The sequence below is a fragment of the Equus quagga genome, chromosome 1 (assembly GCF_021613505.1).
Source record: "Equus quagga isolate Etosha38 chromosome 1, UCLA_HA_Equagga_1.0, whole genome shotgun sequence".
Lineage (NCBI taxonomy): Eukaryota > Metazoa > Chordata > Mammalia > Perissodactyla > Equidae > Equus > Equus quagga.
This window is the reverse complement of record NC_060267.1, coordinates 56,060,218-56,081,894: the sequence shown is the minus strand read 5'-3', so window position 1 is coordinate 56,081,894 and position 21,677 is coordinate 56,060,218. Positions and strand designations below refer to the sequence as shown.

Here is a 21,677-nt window from a genome sequence, read left to right as displayed (position 1 = left end):
CAGTGAGGAAGCCCTGCCCACCAAGCACAATGGCCAGCAAGACCACAAGCAGAGGTGGCAGCAGATCTATATGCCAGCGAGATGGAAATACAGGCTTGTGCAAGTGCTCGTAGTACCACTGAGCTGTGAAAGAGGGAATGCGCCATGGAGTCACTGTAGGAAGAGGCGGCGGCAGCCCTTAGCCCACTGGTGATCACTTTCCCTGCAGGGGGGGGCCCACTGTGACACTGCAGCTGCAAGGAGTGGCCCTAGCTTGGTCCAGGGAGGAAGCCCCACCCACCAAGCACAGTCCACACAAGCACCTGAATGCTCCCTGGCCGGTGTAAGCACCAATAGTATCCCCACAGCTTCCAGCAGACGGGGTGGGACCAGAAACTCTGCTGCTGTTTCCCCCTAGTGGTAACAAGTGGACTCTGCAACCTAATACTACCACAAATGCCCTGACAAAATATTAGTTCATCAAACACCATGAGAAACTGCAGCAACAACCCAGATCAAAAGGAAAATGACAATCCTCCAGAAACCAATCCTGAAGTCACAGTAGTTTATAACGTAAATGACAGAGAATTCAAAATAGCTGTCATAAAGAAACTCTACGACTTACAAGACAACACAGGAAGACAGTTCAATGAGGTCAGGAATAAAATCAATCACATCACCAAAGAGATTGAAACTATAAAAAAAATCAAGCAGAAATTCAGGATATGAAAAACACAATTAATGAAATAAAAAATAATCTAGAATCCCAAAGAAACAGAGCTGACACTATAGAAGAAAGAGTTAGTGATTTAGAGAATAAAAATACAGAAATTCTATAGGTGGAAGAGGAGACAGAGCTAAGATTTTTAAAAAATGAAGGAATTCTTTGAGAAATACATGACTCGGCTAGGAAAAGCAACATAAGGATTATAGGTATTACTGAGGGAGAATGGAGAGATAAAGGAGCAGAGAGCTTCTCAAAATTGGGGAAAGCACCAGATTTACAAACAGACAAAGCCAACAGTTAAACCCTGAATTACATCAATGCTAAAAGACCTTCTCCAAGGTATATAATAGTAAAATTGGGAAAAGTCAAAGGTAAAGAAAAAATATTAAGGGCAGCAAGGCAGAACAAAATAATCTACAAAGAAAACCCTAACAGGCATTCAGCAGATTTCTCAGCAAAAACTCTACAGTCTAGGAGAGAATGGAATGATATATTCAAAATACTGAAAGACAAAAACTTTCACCCAAGAATACTCTATCCAATGAAACTTCCCTTCAGATACAGTGGAAAAATGAAAGCGTTCCCAAATAAACAAAAGCCGAGAGAGTACCTTGTCACATGACCTCCCTTATAAGAGATAATTAAAGATGCCACACCAGAAAAGACAAAGGTCTACAAAGCTTTGGGCAGTGAGATAAATAAACAGACATAATTAGAAACCTGCAGCTCTATATCAGAACAGGGAGGCAAATTACTCAATTATAACTCGAAAGATAAAGGGAAAAAAAGCATCAAAAGTAACTATAAACACAAACTTAGTGGTAAGCTGATATGAAAAACAGAATAAATTGTAACAGCAATAACTTAGAACGGGAAAAGGTAGGGGATAGAACCTGCTTAGGTTAATGGAGATAAGAGGCTATGAGAAAATGGACTACTTCATCTACGAGATCTTTTATACAAACCCCATGGTAACCACTAAACAAAAAACCAGAGCAGAGCCACAATTCACAGAAAGAGAGAAAACTGAGAAAACCTCCTCAGAAGACCACCAAATGAAATGGCAGTCAGGACTACAAAGGAAGAGAAACAATGGAAACACAGAACAACCAGAAAACAAATGATAAAATGGCAGTATTAAGCCCTCATATATCAATAATCACTCCAAATGTAAAAAGATTGAATTCTCCAGTCAAAAGACAGAGAGTGGCAGGATGGATTAAAAAACAAGACCCAGCAATATACTGCCTCTAGGAAACACATCTCAGCTCCAGAGACAAACATAGGCTCAGAGTGAAGGGATGGAAGACAAAACTCCAAGCTAATGACAAACAAAAGAAAGGAGGTGTTGCCATACTTATATCAGACAAAGTAGACTTCAAGAGACAAAGAGGAGCAGTATATAATGATAAAAGGGACATTCCACCAAGAGAACATAAAACTTATGAATATATATGCACCTAGCACAGGGGCACCAAAGTACACACAGCAATTGTTAACAGACCTACAGGGAAAAACAAATGGCAACACAATAACAGCAGGGGACCTCAACACCCCACTTACATCAATGGACAGATCATCCAGACAAAAAAATCAACAAGGAAACAGTAGATTTAAATGAAACAATTGATCAGATGGACTTAATAGATATACAGAGAGCATTCCATCCAAAGACAGCAGAATATACAGTCTTCTCAAAGACAGACCATATGTTGGGAAACAGAGCAAGCCTCAATAAATTTAAGAAGACTGAAATCATCTCAGCCATCTCCTCCAAACACAATACTACAAAACTAGAAATCAACTACAAGAAAAAACTGGGAAACTCAGAAATATGTGGAGACTAAACAACATGCTACTGAACAACCAATGGATCAATGAAGAAATCAAAAGGGAATTAAAAAATATCTGGAGATAAACAAACATGAAAATACAACATACCAAGTCTTATGGGATGCAGCACAAGTGGTCACATGAGGGAAATTCATAGCAACACAGGCCCACATAGACAAAGAAGAAAAATCTCAAATGAGTAATCTTAAACTACACCTAACAGAACTAGAAAAAAAATAAAAACAAAGCCCCAAATCAGCAGAAGGAGAGAAATAATAAAAATGAGAGCAGAAATAAATGAAACAGACACTAAAAATACAGTAGAAAGGATTAATGAAACTGAGAGCTGATTCTTTGAGAAGAGAAACAAAACTGAGAAACACTTATCTAAACTCAGAAAGAAAAAAGGAGAGACAGCTCAAATAAAATTAGAAATGAAAGAGGAGAAATTACAACAGATACTACAGAAATACAAAGGATTGTAAGAGAACACTTCGAAAAACTATATACCAACAAACTGGATAACCTAGAGGAAATGGATAAATCCTTAGACTCATACAAAGTTTCAAAACTGAATCAATAAAAACAGAGAATCTGAACAGACCAAACACAAGCAAAGAGATTGAAACAGTAATCAAAAACCTCCCAGAAAATAGAAGTCCAGGACCAGATGGCTTCTCTGGAAAATTCTACCAAACATTCAAAGAAAATTTAATACCTAGTCTTCTTTAACTATTCCAAAAAATTGAAGAAGACAGAACACTTCCTAACTCATTCTATGAGGCCAACATTACACTTGTGCCAAAATCAGAGAAGGATAACACAAAGAAAGAAATTACAGGCCAATATCACTGATGAACACAGATGCAAAAATCCTCAACAAAATATTGTCAAACCAAATTTTGACAGCGATACATTAAAAGGATCATACACCATGATCAAGTGGGATTTATTCCAGGGACCCAGGGATGGTCCAACATCCACAAACCAACCACATTAACAAAATGAGGAATAAGAATAACACGATCATCTCAATAGATGCAGAGAAAGCATCTGACAAGATCCAACATCCAATTATGATAAAAACTTAATAAAATGAGTATAGAAGAAAAGTACCTCAATATAATAAAGGCCACATATGACAAACTCACAGCCAACATCATACTTAATGGGGAAAAACTGAAAGTCATTCCCCTGAGAACAGGAACAAGACAAGGCTGCCCACTCTCACTACTTCTATTCAACAAAGTACTGGAGGTTTTGGCCAGAGGAATTAGGCAAGAAAAAGAAACAAAAGAAATCCAAACTGGAAAGAAAGAAGTAAAACTCTTGCTGTTTGCAGACGACATGATTGTATACATAGAAAACCCTAAAGAATCCATCAGAAAACTATTAGAAATAATCGACTATAGCAAAGTTGCAGGGTACAAAATCAACTTTAAAAAATCAGTTGCATTTCCATACACTAACAACAAACTAGCAGAAAGAGAAATCAAGAATAGAATCCTGGGGCCAGTCCAGTGGCAGAGCGGTTAAGTTCACACATTCCACTTCTTGGCAGCCCGGGGTTCACTGGGTCAGATTCCGTGTGCGGATATGGCACCGCTTGGCAAAAGCCATGCTGTGGCAGGCGTCCCACGTATAAAGTAGAGGAAGATGAGCATGGATGTTAGCTCAGGGCCAGTCTTCCTCAGCAAAAAGAGAAGGATTGGCAGTAGTTAGCTCAGGGCTAATCTTCCTCAAAAAAAAAAAAAAAAAAAGAATAGAATCCATTTACAATCACAACAAAAAGAATAAATATCTAGGAATAAACTTAACCAAAGAGGTGAAAGACCTATACATTGAAAACTATAAGACATTATTGAAAGAAACTGAAGACATAAAGAAATGGAAAGATATTCTATGCTCATGGGTCGGAAGAATAAACATAGTTAAAATGTCCATACTACCTAAAGCAATCTACAGATTCAATGCAATCCCAATCAGAACCCCAATGACATTCTTCACAGAAATAGAAAAAAGAATCCTAAAATTTATATGGAAAACAAAAGACCCCAAATAGCCAAAGCAATCCTGAGAAAAAAGAACAAAGCTGGAGGCATCAGAATCCCTGGCTTCAAAATATACTATAAATCTATAGCAATCAAAACAGCATGATACTGGTACAAAACAGACACACAGATCAATGGAACAGAATTGAAGACCCAGAAACAAAATCACACCTCTACAGACAGTTAATCTTCAAAAGAGAAGCCAAGGACATACAATGGAGAAAGGAAAGTCTCTTCAAAAAATGGTGTTGGGAAAACTGGACAGCCACATGCAAAAGAATGAAAGTACACCATTATCTTGCATCGTACACAAAAAATAACTCAAAATGGATTAAAGACTTGAATGTAAGACCTGAAACCATAAAAATACCAGAAGAAAATATAAGCAGTACACTATTTGACACTGGTCTTAGCAGCATCTTTTCAAATACCATGTCTACTGGAGCAAAGGAAACAAAAGAAAAAATTAACAAATGAGACTACATCAGACTAAAGAGCTGCAAAGCAAAGGAAACAATGAACAAAACGAAAAGACAACCCATTAACTGGGAGAAAATATTTGCAAATCATTTATTCAATGAGGGGTCGATCTCCAAAATATATAAAGAACACATACAACTCAACAACAAAAAAACAAACAATCCAATCAAAAAATGGGCAGAGGATGTGAACAGACATTTTTCCAAAGAAGGTATACAGATCCACAGATACATGAAATGATGTTCAACATCTTTAATTATTAGGGAAACGCAAATCAAAACTACAATGAGATATCACCTTACACTGGTCAGGACGGCTGTAATTACCAAGACAAAAAACAACAAATGTCGGAGAGGATGAGGAGAAAAAGGAACCCTCATACACTGCTGGTGGGAAGGCAAACTGGTGGAGCCAATATGGAAAACAGTATGGAGATTTCTCAAAAAACTAAAAATAGAAATACTGTACAATCCAGCTATCCCACTACTGGGTATTTACCCACAGAACTTGAAATCAATGATCCAAAGCGATTTACGCACCCCTATGTTCACTGCAGGATTATTCACAATAACCCAGATGTGGAAGCAACCCAAGTGTGCTTCTATGGATGAATGGATAAAGAAGATGTGGTGTGTGTATATCTATACACACGCACACACACAGAATGGAATACTACTCAGCCAGAACAAAAACACAAAATCATCCTATTTGCAACAACGTGGATGGAACTTGAGGGTATTATGTTAAGCGAAATCATCCAGAGAATGACAAATACCATATGATTTCACTCATATGTGAAAGAAACAAATACATAGATAAAGAGAACAGATTGGCGGTTATCAGAAGAGAAGGGGGTTGGGAGGTGGGTGAAAGAGGTAAAGGGGGGAAAAAAAACCAACTACGAAATCTGAATTGGTTATAAGCAGAATCCTTAATCTCAAAAAAAGTATTTTCCTACTTATTCAAAAGTAACTTTAAGACACTGGATTTTCTTCCTTTCTTTAGTTTAAGAATATGATTTTATTTTTGGCATATCCTAAATAATGATTCATTATGAGGGCATCATGTTGAATGCACTCAATATATGGAAAGAGATCAAAACTTGAAGTCTCAAGACTGGGCTGTACTCCTCTTTCGTTAGTTATTTCCTCACTAAAAAGATGGAGGTAACTTTCTACTTAATACCTGAATATTGAAAGTAAAGCCATTAAATATATTTAGGGGTATAAAGCTGAGTGGGTAACTATCAAGAGTAATGTTTTTCATTAAGATTCCAAATTCTCCTGTTTATGACAATCCCACATTTTCTTTCCTTTTGCTTATTTTTAATTTCCTTATTATCAAGATATAGCTATAGCTGGTTATTCATACGATCTGTTATATTTTAGGTTTTATATTTAGATTCACGAGAAAAAATAAACTTTGGGCAGAGGAGGTTGACGGCTTTCCCCTTTTTTGATTTATTACCTGTTTTTCTATTCATGGCCATTTTTCTTTTCATATTTTCTGCCCAAAAGTCTCCGTTCTAATTCTACCAGAGTTGACAACTGAGAGAAAAGAAATATTAAAGTGCTTTGATAACTATAAATTGCCATATAAATATTAGAGAGGTATAAATCAAAGAAATGGACAGCAAAGATCTGCACCATATCCTGATATTCAGCAGTGTGGGTAATTATCACTGCTAAATTATCTCCTTCTAGGAAGTCTCATGCTAATGGAAGAAATGTCTCAGATAACTCAGATTTTTATATTGTGGTCTTGTATTTCACCCATAAAGGAGCTGTATATTTTAATATTCCTTTGGACTGTCAATTTTCTAAGAGTTTGGGGATTCTCAGGAGTAAAATATAATACGGTAAGAACACTAAGAGACATAATCAAGGCATAAATGGTATTTTGAACTTCAGGGGATTATTACTCCATTGGTAAGTTACTCCATATAAACACTGTAGAGTTTTCTACGTTCTTATTTAAAGCAAAGCAAGAAAACAGAAATTCTTTCTTACTTTTTTCAACTGCAATTCCATTTTCAGACACTCCTCCTTCTTCTGCTCCAAAGCAATCTCTAGTGTCTTAAGCCGTGAATCTTTCTTGAGTCCTGAGGAAGCCAGGGAAGAAGCATGCTCTTTCAGATCCAAGAGCGAAGCCTAAAAGAAGTATGCACATTTAGAATAAATACTAACTATAAACAAAATGGAGATTTAAATTTGTTAATTTATTTTTTTTGTGGCTTGTAGTTTCTTTCGATTACCATATACTGACGTATTTCCATTTCAAGAACATGAAATATAAAACAATATTAGCTTTAGCTTTCAAGTCCTAACTAAAATAAGATGAATTCCCAAGAAATATCAATTGAATATTGATTTAAACAGTTCTATCAATACATACCCATCTCCACAAAATAAATGGAAGTAGACTGAACTTTGTGAATGTAAGTAGTCAAGCTTAGCAGCCACATTGACTTAAATATAAAATACTTTTGCCTTTTAGAAGAAAAATTCTACTAAGAACTTAAATTTATATAAATTTTCCTAAAGATATTAGAAGGAAAATCCTGAGAATGTCCCTAAGGCTCATGCATTATCTAATCACAAGGCATTAGGCATTTTTGCTATTTAGGTCACATAATGGGATTCTCCAAAAGCAAGATCAAAGTATAGCAAGTCACCTAATTGGTCAACAATCATTTAAGATTTCTCTGTGAATGCTGAGATGCAGTTTAAGAGCTGCTGTAAATAAATTGTCCTCCTTTTGCATATTCCTTTCATCTATCACTTTTCTTACCAGTAGCAGAATGTTTGTCCAAATGTAACTGGGCTTCAGTTATTTTAGGATCTATAAAAATGTCATTAACAAGTAAGAAACCAACTCTTAACACACCGAAAGAGATTAAGACTTAGAAAATAAATGATCCAATCTACTGTGACTCTGCAAAGCTTGCTGAAATATCCCTTCAGGTCTTCCCAAAAGGCCTAAGACTATTAAAGAAAATCTTCCATAAAATACTTTCTTATATGTATTATGTAAACACCAACAACATATACACAAAATGCACTGACTATGCAAACCAAATAATTCCATTTTGGTGATCTTAACCTCTTTCTCTGAGAGATCGCCTTGCAATAGGCTGACTTTTTCTTTCAAATCCTTAAGATCTTTTTTGTAGTTATCAATTTCCTCTTGCTTCTCTCGCTCATCTCTGTCCCGCTGCTCCTTTAAGCGCTCAATTGTCCGCTCCTGATAAAAGAGCACATAAATACATGAGAAAATTCCTTTCACATTTATGTCATCTAACTGTAATTCAGCTTTTAGCTGATAAAATTTCACACTTCCATTCTCCATTCAAAAGACAGTGATAAGTTGTTAATATTTACTTTTTAAAGAATTCACCCTTCCTACCTATCTTGCTTTAACCAAGATCTGGCTTTGTTCTTTTGATTACCCTAGGTTTCTTTTCCTATAATCTCAACCAGTATTATACGTCCCTAAAGTATTCTTTTGAAATTATCCCATTTATTCAATTCCCAAGTACCCAAAAACTTATATATATACCCTAAGGACAACAGTTAACAAATATTTCTTCTTTATAAATTCTTCACGTGTTGCCTACAAAGCAATGGAAACAACTCACAATTCATACACCAAAAAAAAGGAAAGGTTGGGGAGATTATTATATGTTGAGCTTAAAGCACAAAGAGGGGTAAAGAAAAGAGAAGCCATTAAAACTTCCTTCTGTCAAACTATCAACAGATAGCAAGTTTGAGAGTTAGAGAAATTTAAGTATTATTTCTAAATATATTCAGGGATCAAGCCTTGATCACAGGCAGGCAGTCTGAAGCATTCTGAGCCCAAGAGGCTTAAGGAACAGTGACCTTATTCCTTTAAAAAAGTCCAATTAAAATGCCCCATCAAGATTCTTTAGGGGCTGGCCCAGTGGCATAGTGGTTAAGTTTGTGTGCTCCACGAGTTCAGACTCTGGGCACGGACCTACACACCGCTCATCAAGCCATGCTGTGGTGGTGTCCCAAATATAAAATAGAGGAAGACTGGCACAAATGTTAGTTCAGCGACAATCTTCCTCAAGCAAAAAGGGGAGTATTGGCAACAGATGTTAGCTCAGGGCCAATCTTCCTCACCAAAGGAAAAAGAAAAAAGTCACCAAACTGTATGCTTAAAATGGATGTGTTGTGTTGTATGTAACTTACACAGAAATAAAAGTGATTTGTCCAAAAAAAAAAAATTCCTTAAACCTCCTTCCAAGACATTAACACTTGCCATGTTGGGCCACTTCTTTATTTACTCAACCATTCCTGAAAAACTAGGTTTGCTAACAAAGGCAAAATGAAATAGCAAGGCCAAGACTAGAAAAACAGCCAATACAGTATATTAATAACTAAAATCCATGAATATATTAGGTAACAATGTGGCACAGTAAAGGGGAACTAATTATACATTGCCTCCTGACAGTCAATGTCCGATATTCCCACATCCCCTAATTCTAGTTGACCTTATAAATAAAAAGAACTTTCCTTTTTCTTCAGAAGATAGTAAATGGGGAACATACGGCGGATTCCTTAGCAATTTCAGCCACTGCCCTCTAGTGTGGAACCCATCTTGCCCAGCAACAGATGCTTAAATTGGCAACAACAGAATGGATTTTCTTTCCCCTTATACGATAAATGTCAGCAATAGGACAGAGAGCTTTTTTCCTTTTTGCCCAGAGGGATTTATTCTCACTTCTATATCCAAGTCTCATCACTAGAGAAAATTTTAGATCAATGAGAAAGCAGAAGAAATGTGTCTATGAAGAGTCTGGACCAGTCGCTCACTTTCTCTGCAAGGGCCTCCTCCAAAGTGGTCAAGGCGGTGTCGGTGTTGGTGGTGTCAGCCTGTAGGGATTTGACTCGTTCTTTCAAGCTGCTCATCTGCTTTTCCTTATCTCTAAGTTGCTCTTGAAGATTTTCAATCTGAGTGTGATATACATTTAAGAGAAAAAAAGGAAATTAAGAGACACACAAATAGGCACAATAAAAATCATTTTAAGTTGTAAACAGGTAGATCAGGGTTGTCTCCAAGTGTAAAAGTTTTAGAACTGCATGCAAAACTTTAAGCCCAGAATTTATAGCCAGAACAGAGAAAAGACACACACATGGGTATGGGAACATAGGCATATGCATAAATCTCTAAAGAATTACGGGAAGATAGTTAGAGAAAAAAGACTCAACAGAAAGAGATGGGAATGGAGAGAGGAACTATAGAGAAGAAAGCCATGAAAAACTGGATTATTTCCAAAACAACAGTGTAAGTGCCAAGAGGGATCCCTTCACAAAGAATTGAGGGAGGACAGAGAACAAAACAGCCAGACAGTAAGAAAAACAAATCAGCTGTAAAAAGGAAAAATTATTCTGAAATACTAGTGTTAAGTTAGATTTTTATATCATCTTTTATCTAAACAGTAAGCACTTTCAATGAAATTCCTCATTGTTATTATTCATTCCTTCATACACATTTATATGCATTCATTTACTCAAAAGAGTTTTTACTTAAATCTATATTATATGCCAGGCACTAGTGATACAAAGAAGAATGAGCACACTCATTTTTATTATGTTATAAGATGACAAGAGGACTCCGCATTGTAGCTGGATCCAAGCTATCGATGGGCTTGTGTGCCATCCTAAACAGCACAAATTTTATTGTATACAGATGGGAACTATTAGGGATTTTTTTTTTTTTTTTTTTTTTTTTTTTAAAGATTTTATTTTTTCCTTTTTCTCCCCAAAGCCCCCCGGTACATAGTTGTGTATTCTCCGTTGTGGGTTCCTCTAGTTGTGGCATGTGGGACGCTGCCTCAGCGTGGTCTGACGAGCAGTGCCATGTCCGCGCCCAGGATTCGAACCGACGAAACACTGGGCCGCCTGCAGCGGAGCGCGCGAACTTAACCACTCGGCCACGGGGCCAGCCCCACTATTAGGGATTTTTAAGCAAAGAAATGGTCTAGTCAGTTCTGTATTTTAGATAGATAACTCTGATGGCTGTCCAGAAGAAATTTTTTAAAACTTGCATAGAGATATGAAAAACAATTACAAGATTTTATCAATTCAGGTTAGAGATTTTGGAGACTAAATTAGCTAAGAGATGGAAAAGAGGGGATGGGTTTGAGAAACATTGTGGAAAGCGCACGTTATCACTAGGGAGATTCAAGTACACAGCATGAAAAATACTAAACAAAAATATGAGGAATTATAGAGAGATATTCCTAATAAACTAAAGGAAAATAAGAAGTAAGGCAACTATTCCAGAACTCACAAACTTCATTCATTCTTTCAACACATATTTGAGCTCCTGCTATGTGCCAGGCACTTTTTCAGGTGTTGAGGATATAGGAGTAATCAAAATAGGCAAGAATCCCTACCCTCAAAGAGCTTCCATCCCAATATGGTAGACAGTAAATGAATGAATGAAATGAATATATTGTGCAGGATGACAGTAAGTTCTAGGAAGGAAAATGAAGCAGGAGAATATAATCACAATCTCCTCTTGAGCTAATAACCAGAACTAGCTGGTTTATTTTACACGGTTTTCAAAAAGAAACATAAATGTTACCTCCTTTGGGAAGAGTTTCTTGTTCTTACCCCATCAGATGATCATTGTCTGTACTCCATCACACATATAAATACACATATACACACATTTATCTCCATTCTTTACCTATCTATATATTTCCCACATTTATCGCCAATATTCCACCTATATATATAACATTAATCCCTAACCATATTGTAATTACTTGTTTCATACATGTCTCCACAAATAGACTGGATCCTGCTCCTCCACCCAGTTTTGTATCTTCATATCTGGCACACATCTGGCACACACTATTTATCTATAATAAATATTGGTTCATTAATCAGTAAATGAATAGTATACAAGCTCGGACCTTTATAAACTATATTTAGGCATACACATAAACTCATGCCAAAAAAGGAACTACAAAAAAATCCTAGACCCAACCTTCGGATAAATTTCCTGCATTAATCAATTTAGTATAAGCTCTTTAAGGGTCTGCTTCATTCCACAGGGTAAGAAAAAAAGTCCCTCTCTAGAGTCAATGAGAATTCCACAAGCAGAACAAACAAGCTAAGCAAAAAGATCTGGTAAATTTAGAATAGGGTACCATGAATACCAAAAGGCTTGGATTTTCACTCTTTAACAAAGAGAAAAATCATACAGGTTAACTACTGAAATGCCTAAAATGGGTTCCATTCTTTTCATGACAAATAAAAGTCCAAAACCTATTGTGAAAGAAAAGACCATCGCAGATGAAAAGCATTAATCTTCCTTTAGTTTAATCAGACACTACTACTGGAATCTCATATGGATCCATATGAAATCTCACAGGAATCAATATGGATCAATGGTTGTGGTAAACTCACAAGGGCTAAAGAGAACTCGGCCACTTAAAAATCTAGTACTCCATACACATACAGAATGCAACGTCCTGATGTTTACATGTTTAACCAGCTGTGCAGGTCATTCCAAGTGCTAACATATAAATCTTATACAAAGAAAAGATACAATCATGCTGTTGATTGAACTTTCTTATCAAGAAAGAACCGTACTACAGGGCTGGCCAGGTGGCATAATGGTTAAGTTCGCACACTCCGCTTTGGCAGCCCAGGGTTCGCAGGTTCGGATCCCAGGTGCGGACCTACACACCCCTCATCAAGCCATGCTGTGGTGGTGTCCCACATACAAAACACAGGAAGACTGGCACAGATATTAGCTCAGGGACAATCTTCCTCAAGTAAAAAGAGGAAGACTGGCAACAGATGTTAGTGAAGGGCCAATCTGCCTCACCAAAAAAAAAGAAAGAGCAGTTCTAGAACCATTATTTAAAACAAAATTTCACAGGACCAAGCAAGTTTTATATATAAGAAAACAGAGATTTGCTTTGTGAGCCTATCTAATACACAAATAGCCCTCACATGCATAATAATACCCTTCTTTCTTCTCCATCATCAGCACCTAAGAAAGAAATTTAAGAGGTTAAACTGTTAACAATCCCACTTGTATAATTTATATGTAGTCAAACTATTAAAGGAATCCATTACTGTTTGCTGGCAAAACTTTTCCTAATACACTCAGGTTCAGAAGCTGCTAGTTCAGTGAAAATTTAGTAAAATCCACATTAACAAGTTCTCCCTAAATTACTTTCTTCTTCAATTACCCAGCTGTCTAAACAGACTGTTGAGTTGGAGAGGAGGAAAGGATGGCTATTCTTGCACTCCTGTTTACTTCTAAGAGGAGGAATAAACATTCCATAGTGAAAGGAATTGAGAAAATGAAGAAAGAACAGTGGACATTAAAATTGCCTCCTTTAAGCAAGTTGTCATCAGTGAGGAAGACTTGAAGTAGACATGGAGATGTGCAAACTAGCTACATAAGCATTGAACAAACGCCAAAGACGCTGTGTGTGGTGGTTCAGAGGAGGGGTGTGTAAAAAATATTTTTCTTTTCATTTACCCAGCATCATGATGCATAACAGCTAAGCCGTACTGAAAGCTCCTGTTACATATCCTTACACTGGTTGTGATTCAATGGTGCTTTCTTGATCAAGGATGTCTGGATTTGCATGTGTCACTAACCAGCTGGTGTGTGAATGCTACCATATTATTCTTGCCATTATTCTCTTCTTTTTGACTAATCTAATGTGGAGGGTGTAAAAGCTGCTCACCCAGATAGTCCCACAGCATATTACTTCAGTATTTATTATGGAATTTCTATAAAATATATAGTGGAGATCCTATTCTATACGCGGTTCAATTTCCACAGGTTCTGAAATATATGATTTACAAAAAGTTTTGAATACAACAGCCAAGAGAAAAACTGGATCAGTTATGTACATCCTTGAATATTAACGATAAAGACGATTGTTTGGAATCATGTTAAATGAAAAAATACTCCTTCAAATATAATCAGAATATCAAAAAAAAAAGGAAACTCTTCATTTTGCAGGAACGGAAACCACAGAATCCCTAAAATAACAATGTAACAACAACAACAAGAAAAATAATAATAATGATGGTGGTGGTGGTGAGGAAGAAGTAGTGGTGATAACAGACTGCTAACACTTAAAAAGAGTGTAATATGTACGTGCCAGGTACTGCTATAAGAACTTTATATATAACAACTATTTAAGCATCCCCACAAGACTATGAGATAATCACTAGGCCATCTAGTTCCAGAATCCTATTCTTAATCACTATGCTATAAATAGTATTCTATGATGAACAACAAAAGAAAAACAATCACACAAAGGTGACCTAAGCATTTTTCCATAAACTATGGAAAAACAGACTATTTTAATAATATCATGATACCGAAATCCTGATGCCAAGTACCTTTGGCTTTGCCCGCCAGCTTTAGTGTTTTGTGTTTGGATGTACCTTTCTCTCATGGAAGATGCACCTTTGCATTTGCAGTGGTTTGGTAAATCCACCCTTCATCCTTTGCTTCAGTAGGGAATAACATTTTCATATAAGTGACCATAGTAATAATATACTGTGTTACCCCCTGACTTTCAAGGGGTAGAAGGAAACTAGTTTATTTATATACATGGACCAAGGAGCACCTGACAATGAAATAGTTAAAAAGCTTTTCTTCTTTTTCTTAAATAACTTATTTTTAACAATATTGAAAATTAATAAAATGATTATAGCAGAAAATGATATATTTTATTTATTTATTTATTTATTTTGAGGAAGATTAGCCCTAAGCTAACATCTCCTGCCAATCCTCCTCTTTTTGCTGAGGAAGACCGGCCCTGAGCTAACATCCATGCCCATCTTCCTCTACTTTATACATGGGACGCCTACCACAGCATGGCTTTTGCCACGCAGTGCCATGTCCGCACCCAGGATCTGAACTGGTGAACCCCGGGCCAACGAGAAGCGGAACATTCGAACTTAACCACTGCCCCATGGGGCCGGCCCCAAAAATGATATATCTTATACTTCTATGGGCTTTTTTTCTACTTTTGCGTACCTTATCTGATATAGAAAGAAATCATTAAGTACGCATTAGTGTGTATTAAATTTACACATGAGTAAAATTTTGTAGAGATCGAAGGAATTGGTGTTTATATCTGTGTTCTTGATGATAAATAGGAAGGGGGAGGATGAACCAGGCTTATACATACACTTTATTATCAAAGAGAACTAATAATGAAGAATTCAAGAAGGAAATATTTTTTAAATAACTATTTGAGAAAGAAGACATTTTTCTTAAAATGACCTCTCTAATCGTAGTATAGTTCTATTAACTGGGTTGGAAAGAAAATAGAAATAACCTACTTATTATATTATATAGAGCCTTACTTCTCCTCATACAATTTCTATTTTACAAAGAGAAAGAAAAACCGATGAAACCAGAGGAAGTCTAATGCCAAATGCATGACACGTGAATTTATCAAATCTGCAAACCAGCTCCACACTAGCACAGATTTCTTGACATCTTTTGTTTTGGTTTTTATCAGCATGGCCAGTTGTCAGGAACTATCATGTTTCAATGTGAGTAATTTATTCTTAGTCAAGTGGAACTGATTACTCTGGCTTTGCGGCCCTAATCACTGAAGGTAGAAGAGACTTCCACTAGGACATAGCTCTAACGACAAGGAATCCCGAAACACTTCTTGCAATCACCCGGCTACTTTTAATTTTAACATCACTTAAAGGAAGGTTTTTTATGATGCCTCCCCAGTTACTCTAAGCAGCCATCAGCATCACACTTATTATAGGAAGCAAGTTATTCAGAAAGGCTCTGACCTTTACCCTCTTGGTTAACAATACCTCTCAGCAGCAATGGTAAAGTACAGTCTGCACGAACGGGTCATAATCAGCTGGCAAAGAGGGATTTACAGTAATTAACAGAATCTAAAAAGGAAAAATTCACTAAGTCCCCTAATTTCTGAGCAATTGCTTATCTACCTCTCTACACTCTGGCAAAACGTACTAACAAGGCACAACTATAATTTACCAAAATGAGCAGGTTTTGCTCAGACTATTTATATTGGCTTCTAAATTTTACTTGTGCAATCATGTGTTTCCAATGCTTCAAAGACACAAGAATAACATAGTCATGAGAAACTCTAAGCAATGTTTTAAACTCAATTTAGGTTGTTAAAAGCTTCCATATCTATATTCTCAGTTATTGTTTATGGTCTTTAATAAGTCCACAGATTTTGGTTGAGTTTCTTTCTCAATTGTGCTATTCTCTCATCATGTAAGTCATGAAGTGGATTACTGTAATAAATAAATAGCTAGCTATGTCATATTGAGCAAGTTATTTGATCTAATTACTTTACCTATAAAAAAAGACCCTAATATTCATTTCAATTCTAAAATACAACTATATTATTATGATGGGGAAGATGAGAACATTTAAAAAGTAATAAACTTCATCAAAGTACTACTATATTTTATCTTAAAGACTCTTCAAACTGAACTGTACAGGAAGCACAGGTACGATCTCAGGGAGAAGACATTCAGAATCCACTGCTCCAGACAGATTTTATTAATTGCTGGGTGGGAAATAAATTCCTTGATAGACTTGCTCAAGGGACAGATAATGGAAGTAGGGACCTCTTGCATTAAAATAACTGTATAATATAAAGCAAAGGCCACCACCAGTCAAGATCTGCTCAGTAGACAATTATGGAAAAGGCTCAAATGCTTTTTCTTATATCTGGAAGGCATACATAAAAACTCGACAGATATTCCTGTGCTAAAATTGCTCAAACCAAACAAAGAGGATCCATAAATCCACAATGGCAATCCTTCTGAGGCAGTAGCAGTGATGAGATTGCACTTAGGACCTCACATTATGTAGATAATTCACATTGTCTATACGAATGGCATCCCTTGAAACTGTACACTAACAACAGCTTTCTAGATGGAACAGTCTTAGATCTAACAGTTTACTACATTTCAGTGATGAAAGAACCCACTATGTTTAAATAACTCATTAAAGCAGACACACAAGGCTTATTTTGAAAATAAAACAAAAAACAAAAAAAAACCCCTACTATTCTTTGTATTATTTATTAACAAAAACAAAATTGAGAAAAACCAAATATATAACAAGAGGAGGCTAGCTAAATTAAATACAATTATCCATTGGATGGAATATTATGTAACCATTATAATTCACATACTTGAGGATTAATGAAGGATATGGAAACCAGTTTATTTTATACTATTACATGAAAAAGTTGTCCAAATGTATGTATAATATCATCCCAATTTGAAGTAAGGAAAAGTTTATTCTTACATAGAGTTTTCCTCATTATAGCTTTTCCGTATTTTTCAAATATTTAGAATGGACACACACCATTTCAATGACAATGACAAAAGCAATAATATTCTAAATGCTATCCAAGAAATCCTAGGATTTATGATAAGGAATATGATTAGGATTATGATAAGAGGGATTCTCTTATCACATGCACTTATCAACATGGGAAGTCTCTAGGGGTTTCTGTGGGGTGTGTAAGCAACTCCTTATTTAACCCACACCTTTCATACTGTGTAACCAAACACACTGAGCTGTCAGAGACTGTGGGAGTTTTCTGCAATGCCAAAGAAAGACTGGGAGACAAAAATGAATTCAAAGAAACCAAGAGTTTAAAGACTTACTCAAAACAGGTGGTCTGAAGGAAACAATAAAAGGATGCTTCGCATATCTTAAGTCTAAATTCAAGTTCATCTCACTAAATTTTTATTTCAGCCAGGCCTACTTTTATGGCCTGAAGTAAGCTAACTTATGCTAATATTCGACCCTAATGTGACAAGGCTCGGATTCCCAGGAAGCAGACCTTGAGACAGATTTTACCACGCAAGCTTATTAGAGGATGCTCTTGGGATCAATACCAGTGGAAAGGAAACAGGAGGCGGGGGAAGCAGCATTTTGTGCAGAAGGAGAAATTCAGCTGCCACGAAGTCCCAAAGGATTCAGACAACCCCATGGGGAGCTCTGAATCTAGGATGACCTTTCAGAGTTGTCCCAAGCCAGGACAACAGATTCAAGCAAGGATCAACCACTGGATGCCAATGGGTATGCCCTTGTGCAAGGCAGGTCTCTTTAGCCAAGGCAATCTCCACAGGGGCTATCAATTAAGGGCCATGTCAACAGCATTTCCAGCATCTAGGGGAATATGTGCTTCAACCCTCAGTGGGGAGTTGGCTCACTCATCACAGCATCCAGCAGCTATACTCTTTCGAGTTAAATTATGGTTAACATGAAATTGTAATTGCCCTCAATTTATGTTGTATTTGAACCAGATACATAATTTTATGGCTTTCTAAAACCTAGAAACCCTTATAGCCTAACTTGGCTGTTTCATAGAGGGTGAGCGTTTTTAATCAGGAATTCACCAATAGCCTTTATGGTGTGTACATCTCAAGCCATATAAATGAACTATGTGCATTTTTACATGGAGAGAGTCCTTAGCTTTCATCAGATCGTCAAAAGGGTAGAAGAATTTAAAAATCATTAATGAGTGGCATTCTTTTCAAGCACCCAGAATGTTGTTTAAAATAAACAGGCACGTCACTTAAAATTGCTTGCTTAGCTGCTTTATAAAAATACTGTGTTACTAAATTTGCTAACTATACAGTAAGAGTTTAGACTAGATAAGATGCAGGGAGAACAGGTCCAAACAAAATTCCTCACCTATATGCAATGGAAGCCCAAGAATCTTATCAAACTTAGTAAATTTTCCTCAGTAAATTTGGATGATTTTTCTAACCTGAAAAACTCCTCTAGGAAAAAAAAAAAGTGTCCCCCTCTAGGCGAAAAAAGTAAGGAGGTCTGGCAATTACAGGAAATGAAACAGCTAAAGGACAAAACACATATCTGATGCTTGAAGCTATTTTCTGGTTAGGGTGTACATACTGGTGTGGCAGAGAGAAGGAAGAGCACAAAAAGCTACTTCATCAAAGTTTGATTTAATAACTTCTTCAGGTGGTTAACTAGTTCAACTTCTCAACTAGAGCTGACAGGTAACTGGGCATCTATCCAACCGGCCATTCCCACAGGTGAGAATGCAATGCAAGTTAATTCATGTCAAATTATAAAGCAGTTTTTAAGCAAAAGAAAATATTGACTGTGCTTCAAAACTTTGATCAAGCATTTTGTTTTCAAATCCTTTGTCCCTTTCCAGATACTTATCTATGTATTTATTACTCTGACAAGTTCCTGCTACAAGTTCTCCTGAGAGACCACTAAGAACAACTTTTGTTGCAATAGGATCTGACCCTTCCATATTGACTCATTAATTACCATTTCTCAAGTTTAAAATCTGTGTTGAGTCAAAACAGAAGTCAGGGCACTCCGAACTAGAGCTTGCAAGATTCTGAGAATATTAATATGGCCTACTATCAATAGAAAATGCACACAGATAAACATAAATCCTCAAATTATTCACTAAGTTACTTAAAAGTACAAAGAATGATGTTTTAATAAGGGTCAAAATTACTTATATGTTGTACAAAGCATTACAATATAAGCCTCTGAGTAGTTCTTATTTATATTATACTTTAGCACTGGAAAATAAAGCATTTATCCAACGGCTATGCTCTTTCAGGTCCACTCCTATTGCCTCCATGATAATGTTAGTAGAACAAGTTTCTACATTTTTCCAGGTGAAAAACAGAAGGTAACTTAAAAACACATCCATCCTCATGCCAGGAATGCAAGGTTTGTTAACACACAAAACTTACTCAGTATAATGTACCACATTAATAGAGAAAAAGAACAGAAACAACATCATCTCAATAGACACAGAAAAAGCATTTGACAAAATCCAACACCTTTTCATGATAAAAACACTCAGTAAACCAGGAATAGAAGGGAACTTCTTCGATCTGATAAAGGGCATCTATGAAAAATCCACAGTTAACCTCATACTTAATGGTGAAAAATGAAAGCCTTTCCCCTAAAATAAAGAACAAGATGAATAGAACATCACTTTTTTTTTTTGAGAACACCATTTCTATTCATCACTATATTAAACAATTAGGGAAGAAAAAGAAATAAAAGGCAGCCATATTGGAAAGGAAGAAGTATGAATATCTCTGCTTGCAGATAGCATAATCTTATATACAGAAAATCCACTGGAACATTATTACAGCTAATAAGTTTAGCAAAGTTGCAAAACAAAAGATTAACATACAAAAATCAGTTGTATATCTATACACTAAAAATGAATAATCTGAAAATGAAAATTTCATTTACAATAGCATGAAAAAGAATAAAATATTCAGGAATAAATTTAAAGAAGTGCAAAACTTGTCAATTGAAAACTGTAAAACATCAATAAAAGAAATTAAAGACAACCTAAATAAGTTGAAAGATATCTCGTGTTCATCAATTGAAAGACTTGATATTGTTAAGATGGCAATATTCCCCAAACTGATGAACAGATTCAATGCAATCCCTATCAAAGTTCCAAATGCCTTTTTTATGGAAATGGACACAGTGACCTCAAAACTCATATGGAATTACAAGGGACCCTCAAAAGCCAAAACAATCTTGAAAAGGAACAAAGGCAGAGGATTCACAGTTCCCAACATCAAGACCTACTTCAAAGCTACAGTAATTAAGACAGTGTGATATGGTACATAGATAGACAAATATATCGATGGAACAGATTGAGAGTTCAGAAATGAACATGTGTCAACAGCCATTTGATTTTCAGCAAGGGTCCCAAGACCATTCAATGGGGAAAGAAGAGTCCTTTCAACAAATGGTGCTGGGGCAACTGGATATCACGTGCAAAATAATGAAGTTGCACCCATACCTTATACCATATACAAAACTTAACTTGGAATGGATCAAATGTAAAAGCTAAAACTATAAAATTCATAGAAGAAAACACAGGTGGAAATCTTCATGACCTTCAATTAGGCATTGGTTTCTTAGATATGCCACCAAAAGAATAAGCAACCAAGGAAAAAAGAGAAACTGGACTTTATCAAAAGTTAAAATTTTTGCACAAAGAATGCTATCAAGAAAGTGAACCCACAGAATGGGAGAAATATTTGCAAATCACATCTGATATGGGTAGAGTCTCCAGAATACATGAAGACTTGTAGAACTCAATAATAGAGGCAAATAAATCAATTTAAAAATGGGCAAAGGATTTAAATAGACATTTCTCCAAAGAAGATATACAAATGGCCAAAAAGTACATAAAAAGATGTTCAACTATAATTATGTAAATGCAAATCAAAACCACAATAAGATTCCATTACACACCCATTAGAACAGCTATTTAAAAAAGAAAAATAAGCATTGGCAGGAATGTAAAATCATGCAGCTACTTTAGAAACAGTTTGGCAGTTCCTTAAAAAGCTAACCATGAGTTAACAACAATTCCATTCCTAGATATATACCCAAGAAAAATGAAAACGTATGTTCATACAAAAACTTGTACATTAAGCTTTCACAGAACCATTATTCTTAATAGCTGAAAAGTGGAAACAACCCAAATGTCCATAAACTGATGAATGAATAAACAAAATGTGGTATATTCACTACAA

The 21,677-nt window shown here is 36.0% G+C and overlaps 1 protein-coding gene across 11 annotated transcripts in view; it reads right to left on the bottom strand.

The window, feature by feature from the left end:
• ERC1 (ELKS/RAB6-interacting/CAST family member 1) overlaps positions 1–21,677 on the bottom strand; it is a 519,222-nt gene that overhangs the window by 325,699 nt on the left and 171,846 nt on the right. For all 11 annotated transcript variants that reach the window (XM_046661687.1, XM_046661678.1, XM_046661716.1 and 8 more), the window contains 3 exons: positions 9,906–10,043; positions 8,173–8,313; positions 7,080–7,220 (listed from right to left, as the gene is read on the bottom strand). In XM_046661687.1, the coding sequence (XP_046517643.1) occupies positions 7,080–7,220; positions 8,173–8,313; positions 9,906–10,043 (420 nt within the window). The remainder of the gene's footprint in view (positions 1–7,079; positions 7,221–8,172; positions 8,314–9,905; positions 10,044–21,677) is intronic.